This window comes from Centruroides sculpturatus, unplaced genomic scaffold (assembly GCF_000671375.1).
Source record: "Centruroides sculpturatus isolate CEXI.00-Female unplaced genomic scaffold, Cexi_2.0 scaffold2433, whole genome shotgun sequence".
In the NCBI taxonomy this organism is placed as follows: Eukaryota; Metazoa; Arthropoda; class Arachnida; order Scorpiones; family Buthidae; genus Centruroides; species Centruroides sculpturatus.
In genome coordinates this window covers 21,948-29,497 of record NW_019386564.1, presented here as the reverse complement: position 1 = coordinate 29,497, position 7,550 = coordinate 21,948, and the positions used below count along the sequence as shown (strand labels likewise).

The following is a 7,550-nucleotide window of genomic DNA, read 5'->3' as shown; positions in this document are numbered from 1 at the left end:
ATTATAATAAAATAATCTGTACTACAGCATAATTTATTATTTTATAATGGTTTATCAAAAAGTAGTAAATCATCATCATTAATATTCTTTCACTTGAAAAATTTTTACATGTTCGAATATTTGTAAATAAATAATCTAATTGATTGAATATTAGTCCAAAATTTAAAAAAAAATTATATTTGATGTTTTTATAATAGTTAATTTTAGTGTTTTTATATTATACATTAGAATTAAGCTATGTTTTCTATTTAATATAAAATCAGTAATAATTAACTCAATAAATGAACATTGTGTAATCAATTTATTTATTGATATTTTTTGTAATTTAGTAGATATTTTTTTAATATAGAAACTAAAGAAATGTTGTAAATAAACCTTATTGTTGATTATTTTCAATTTTCACTAATTTTTCTCATACTTTAAATATTATTTGTAAATTAAATTAAAATATTTTCTACATTTAAGCTTAATATAAGTGCAAGCAAATAAATAAATCATGAAACTTTAAAAACAGTATTTTATAGTATTAATTATAAAAATTTTAACATAATATACTTCTTCTCTACATCTAAAATTTCATAAGTGTAAAATAATAAATATTAAGTTTAAATATTATAATCGTATTTTTAAGTTTTATTAATTTTTAATTGTTAAATTTATTTTTATATATAAATGATGCTTCGTAAAGAATTTTTAAAGCAAATATTATATATGTTTGATGTATGAAATATATAAATATTTTGTTATTTTTATGATTATCGTTAATAAAATTAAACAAATTAATATTTGATGCTTTTTTGAAGAAATCTATAAACCTGAGTTTAATAACTAACTTCTCTTTCTGGAATTTTTTTGTATTTAAAAATGAGAAATTAATAATGATGATGATAACTTTATAATTAGTTTTTAAAAGTATTTTTCAACTGTTAATAAACACGGGTAAAAATATGTAATTCTGTTTAATTTTTATTTTATTAAAATTAATGTAAAATAATCAAATCGTATAGAAAATTCTCACACCTTATATCTTTATATTTTGTATGCTTTTAAATGATACAACAAACAATTATTATTTCAAATATTGTTGAATATTATTATTATTCTAAATATCACTTTTGGTAGCTGTTACTATGATCTATGTATGTACGTCTCTTTAATCCGAAATTAACTTCGGTAGACTATCATTACAGCACTACATACATAAAGAGACATACATACACATATTATTATTATAAAAGTCAAGCCAATTATAATGTTTTTAATATAGAAGTTTTATTTATTAATTTGGATTTTACATTGCATTCAATACATATTTCACATTCAAATATTATTTTGAATAATAACAATCAAAACGATTCAAATTTTCCAAAAAAATATTCAAAATACTTAAATAATTGTATTTTTTATTTCAGTATATAACCATTTTTATCGACTAAATAAAAATTTTATATAAAATAATAATAATTGTTCATTCAAATATAAATATGCTTTTAGCTAATATTTTATCTGCTGTAGTCCCACCAAAAATCGTGCCACAAGTCAGTGAAAATAATTTAAGAGAAGGTCAGAGATACACGGCAATGTGTAGCATTACTGAAGGTGATCCACCGCTAACATTTCAATGGTCTAAGAATGGAAAGACATTGAAAGAATCTTCTCATTTGACAATTCGTCGACAGGATGATTTTTCCACTTCTCTTATCATAGCTTCAGTAAAAGGCTCGGACAGTGGAAATTATACTTGTTTAGTTTCGAACAGGGCCGGATCGGATAGTCTTGTGACAAAGTTATTTGTTTCAGGTGAGAAAATTGAAATATTTATACTTAAAAAAGTGTAAATTTTTACTAGATATGAATTACCAAAATATATAAATTTAGTGCCACCTGCGTGGATTCGTCAACCTTACGATGTATCAGTTAAAGCAGGAAACAAATTAGTTCTTCATTGTGAAGCCGCTGGCTATCCACCACCAAGTGTTAAATGGAGAAAAACGAAAGGTAAATAAATATAATCATTCTATTAGAAAATTCTGATAGAAAATTCTAATTCTAAGGCAATATGCCATTAGCAATTAACAAAAATAATTAATATCTGTTTTGTTACACAATGAATTTATAATTTAAGACTCAGACTCTTGTTTGTGAAATAAAACTGACATTAAAAATAAAGGCACAGCTTCAACAAAAGACAGAAAAAAAAAAAACATAGTAATGGACATATATATATATAAAGATAAATAGTAACATATAGTAATGGAAATTTAATTAACTTGTTTAGGATTCAGTATTGCTCAATCATCTCCTGTAACAGAAAGCCATTGGAAGATTATTGATAGCGGCACAATTACTTCTGTTACTGCAAAGAAAGAAGATGAAGGATTTTATACTTGTGAAGTAGGAAATGGTGTCGGAGAAAATCTATCTAAGACTGTTAGAGTTGAAGTTCAAGGTAAATATTGTAGGTATTTACGTATTGCAAATGCATCAATCACAGTTAAACGTTTGAAAGAAATATAATAAAATTCATATTTTTTAATATATCATTTCTCATTATTGCAATTTAACAATAGAGATATACTATTCTCTTATAGTCCCACCGATAGTAAATGTGGAATCTGTTCAGAAAACGGTAAGAAATGGTGAAGATTCTATATTAGTTTGTAACATAACTGGAGACAAACCGCTAAATATTTATTGGACTAAAGATGGAAACAAGCCAGAAGACAATCAAAGGTGAAAGGAAACTCTTAATATATATGTGAATATTTCCATAAGCTATTTTAATAATTTGCTTTTCAATTGCTAAAATAATTTATTAGGATACAAATAGTGCACACGAATTTTGAAAAAAGCTACAAATCAGTCTTAAATATTGAATCTACTAATAGAGGAGACAGTGGATTGTATGTTTGTAGTGCCAATAACACATTTGGACATAGTCAAATGGCAATTAGACTAGGAATTGTTGGTAAGCTCCTTAACATTAGTAATGAATATTTTGATTTAAAATATTAAAATAATATATAAAATGAGTTTTGTCGAATTTTCAGAGCCACCCAGTCAGCCTGAAGAGTTAAAAGTGAAAACAATATGGAGTAGAAGTGTTCGGCTCAGTTGGTTGCAGCCTTATAATGGAAATACCGCAATTAAAAAGTACATCTGTACTTATAAGAAAGGTACTAACAAATGATTTTTATTATATATCTTTATTTATATTTAATTTGAATGTTATTGTTATTGTTACTTTTCTTAGAAGATAAGAATAATCCTTTGGAATTAAAAGTTGATGGATCTCAAATGTCAGTGATTGTTCTTCGTTTGAAGCCATATACAAAATATCAATTTCAAGTTGTTGCCGTCAATGAAGTAGGAAGTAGCAAACCGTCGAAAACTGTTGAAGCTATTACCACTGAAGAAGGTGATAATTAGTTTTTAGTTATTTTTAGCTCTAAAGTTAGTTTGATTATTTTTGCAAGCTTGATTTTATAAGTATAAAATAAATGTTAGGCTTTATAGAGTGAAAAAATTAATTATTAATACATTTAATAATATCTAACATGATTACTTTTATTTTTGCAGAACCTGCATCTCCTGCTTTTGACCTTCAAGTAAGTGATAAATCGACAGCTTCAGCTGTTTTAAGTTGGAAGGTAATTGTTTTTAGTGATCTTTGTTTTGATTTCAATATTTTATTTAAATTAATAATAAACATTTAAAAATTTTAGTCTCCTCCAAAACATCAGTGGAATGGACCATTACTGGGATTTTACATTGGATATAAAAAAACCAGTCAAGGTTCACAAATATCTTACTCATATAAAAATGTAAAAATTGATTCAAAAACGGAAATTCAAAAAACTGTGTTGGATAATCTGCAGAAGACTTCAACTTACACTGTAAATGTAATTGCTTATAATAGAGCAGGATTAGCTCCACCTTCGGAACCAATACTCTTAACAACATCGTATATTGGTAAGAGAACATTTATTAATAAGTATTATAAGACTAAATATATTAAAATTTTTAATTAAACTTCATTATATTTATTTTTAAGAATCTCCTCCAACACCTCGAATATCCATTTTGACAACTGATCCAAATTCGGTGACTATGAGAATTTTATGGTCTTCGAAGAGAAACACACCGCTTACTGGTACTTAATATTACTTTAAATATTATTTAGAATGTATAAACATCGATTAACTTTATTCTTTAAATATTAATAGGTTATGTTGCTCACATAAAACCTACCAATGGTCAGTGGCAAATGGTTCGACTGCCATTGTCTCCAAATAATAATTATACTATTGGAGGATTGGTCAGTGGTGTTCAGTATCAAATGTACTTAACAGCTAAGAATGAATACGGGGATAGTGGACCTACCGAAGTTCTTAGTTTTCTTACAACAAATAAAAGTAAGGAATATTTAAATGTTCTTATATAAATGGTTTGAAGATGTCTATAAATTACTTTTTATTATAACTTGTCATCGTGTATGATTCATAAGAATTTATTACAAGTTAATAATAAAAAGTAAATGTCCTTATATTTTTATACAAATGATAGTGAATGCTTCTTTTTACTTAAAAGAAGTTGACACTACAAACTGAATTGAAAAACCGATCTAATAATTTTCCTATGTCATTTTAAAGGTGATTTATGTTGTTATAATAATTTCTCTTTTTATTTTATTTCTAAATATGCTTATATAATTACATTACATTATACATTAATTCAGAAACCTATTAAAATAACATAAGACTGCATAAGGTAAATGCATCAAAGGCTAACAGTGGTCCAAGACCTAGCAGTTTGAATTTAAATTTATCCCTATAGTGTAACGTGTAGTCATAATAGAATTGCTGAGCATTTATAACGTTTTAGTTACTTGACAATATTTTGCAGTTGTTATGTTTGAAAAAGTTACATGCATTTTTGAACAAGATAAATGATACAATGACGTTTACGTATTGATTTTACTTAAACTGATTGTAATCTCTTATCAAAACTGTGAGCGTATGTGTTTATTCATATTTAAATTGACACTTTTATATGAAATTTCAAGTGTTGCGTGTTTATTGGTTTAAATGATACGCGATATCATGAAAACATTATTTCTGCACAAATAAAATAATCGATATAAAACTCAGTATCGTGAATGCTCGACATTTGAATGCATTTTTATAATGCTATGTTTATATGGTACGATACAAAGATGTACTCTTACCTTTGTTTTTGGTTTGTTATTTTAGAAACACAATCCTAAATGCCTGATAAAATTTAGTTACAGTTGAAAAGTTTATAAAAATAGCAATGCATGTTAGGTATACGATATACAACAATGTTCAATTATTCTGTTCCTGAAGCTAGTAGGATTAATTTGTCTATCAGACAAGTGATTTATATATCAACAACTATGAATAGGTTCAAGGCCAAGGGACTCCACTAGTTTAATCCAGGTGCTGTAGGTTATGGAGGTATCAAATGCCTCTTAGTAATATAAACTGTTAGGGAAATCACGTAACGAATCATTTATAAAATGATTACTTGAACTTCTTGCAGCAACGAATTAATTTAGAGAAAACTTAAAATATTTTCTACGTCTGAGATCTGGACGGGCGATTTCGTAGCTTTATCATATCAAGAAATATAAGTTAATAGGTTACTGTCCTTCAAATTCTTTCCTTCTTATTGATTAATATTGTTTCATTTGAATTCCTTATTTATTAGTAAGGACATAATTAAAAAATCAGCTTTAGAAACATTAACCTGTCAAAATTTCAAGCAAGAAGACTTTTAACATCATTGTAATGTTGGAAAATTTTTTTTCAAAGAGATTTTAAAATATTAGTTTTTCATATGACTTTTTTTCATGACTATTACATTCATTATTTCTATAAATCATCTCTCACACTTGTATTGATTCTTACAGTTATTTTTATTGCCCATAAGAGAGCATAATTCATAAAAATTTATTATAGTTTCAAACACTTACTATAATAAAAATATGTATTCACTCATGTTATTAAAAATAAATATAACATATTTATTATTTTTTAATTTGAATTTCAAGTTTTAATAATTTAGTAAATTCAAGTTACGTTTTTATACATTTCAGAAAATAGAGTATTGTAGTGAAAAATAAAAAATACCGTTGTTATTTTAAAGAAGAAAATATATTTTTAGTATATTTATAAATCTTAACTTTAAAACAAAACATTTACTATTTCAGAAGCTGATGACGAACCACTTTATCAACAACTTTCTTTTACACTACCTGTCGTCGTTTCATTAGTAATAATTATAATTCTTCCTCTGGTATCCTGCTGCTGCATGCACAAGTTAGACAGGCCGTTTTTAGAACCAGGTTTGTTTTATTCTTAAATATTTTTTATTGATTTTTCCATTATTATTCACAAACTGGTCTTTATGCACTAGAAGGTGTCGAGGCACGCGGCTTTACTTATACAGCAGCAACTCCAACTCAAAGACCCGATTTAGTAACGACGGGAATGGTTCGTTCCTTACCACGTGCTCCAGTTCCAGCTCCTACTCCTGCTCCTCCTCCTATTCCCATTCCGGCATCCACTCCTGTACAGAATCAATCTACTTACTCCGCTCTTCATACATATGGAAGTGAAGCGGAATATGATGATCCTAGATACGATAGTGTGGTGGAAGAAATGAAGAATTTCTTAGGTGCCAATGCCATGTAAGTTATAAATATTTTAAATTTATGTTGTTCTCTTATTTTCCATTTAGAATAATTCTTTATTATAGGAACCGCAAAACAACTTTGTAAATCATTCAAACTTTTGAAGATTTTTATGAGCATTCAACAGTTTCCAAAAACACGCAAACTTTTATAACTTAAGATATGTCCAATAAAATCTACAACATGAAAACTGTTAAATGTTTCTGTAGATTATATGATTAGAAGAATTGTGTGATTTGTTAAAAGTTTGCATTCTGTATTGAACTTCTTAGACCGTATTTGTTTTTATGAAAATAAAACATTTTTATTCATTATTAATATTTTATTGTTTTTGTATTTTATCCTAATTGAATACCTTAATGGCTTCGTGAGTGATTGTTACTTTGTCATTAAATTTTAAAAGTAATATAATTTATTATTATATGTGTGAAGCATGCAGGTAAGTTCTGTTTTAAGTTGTGATATTTAATATTTATTAAAAAAAATTAAAATAATGATTTTATTTTTAATTTACAGCTCATGATTCATAGATATAATTAAACTATGATTTTATCAGAGTAAGTAAAAGTTTATATTTGTATTTTATTTATTACGAAAAATATTTAGAGTAAAATTCCCAATATTAAGTATTAATGTTAATTTATTAATAATCATTGTACGCACGTTTAATTTTAATGAAATACAATAAATTTTAATGTTATAATAATTATAAAATCTTGTTAAATGGATTTATAAACTGAATTTTTTAATTAATCAATTGCTAATATTTTATAACTAAAATGCCATATTTTACCACTATGTGTCGCTCTACTCAACATTGTTTAGTATTGTTTGG

At 25.9% G+C, this 7,550-nt stretch overlaps 1 protein-coding gene across 1 annotated transcript; it reads left to right on the top strand.

The window, feature by feature from the left end:
- Positions 1-1,484: 1,484 nt before the first annotated feature.
- LOC111615318 (Down syndrome cell adhesion molecule-like protein Dscam2) lies at positions 1,485-7,014 on the top strand. The gene is made up of 14 exons (XM_023356745.1): positions 1,485-1,800; positions 1,879-1,998; positions 2,279-2,449; positions 2,592-2,733; positions 2,820-2,968; positions 3,051-3,176; positions 3,254-3,418; positions 3,580-3,650; positions 3,726-3,972; positions 4,055-4,153; positions 4,227-4,415; positions 6,233-6,367; positions 6,439-6,712; positions 6,781-7,014. Exons 1-14 carry the CDS (start codon positions 1,485-1,487, stop codon positions 6,800-6,802), a joined length of 2,226 nt encoding a protein of 741 aa, XP_023212513.1. The 3' UTR covers positions 6,803-7,014.
- Positions 7,015-7,550: the final 536 nt, after the last annotated feature.

Coding starts and splice junctions, on each gene's coding strand:
- LOC111615318 (XM_023356745.1), top strand. CDS start 1,485: ATGCTTTTAGCTAATATTTTATCTGCTGTAGTCCCACCAAAAATCGTG. Junction 3,419..3,579: donor AGCTATTACCACTGAAGAAG/GTGATAATTAGT, acceptor TTATTTTTGCAG/AACCTGCATCTCCTGCTTTT. Junction 3,973..4,054: donor CTTAACAACATCGTATATTG/GTAAGAGAACAT, acceptor TTTATTTTTAAG/AATCTCCTCCAACACCTCGA.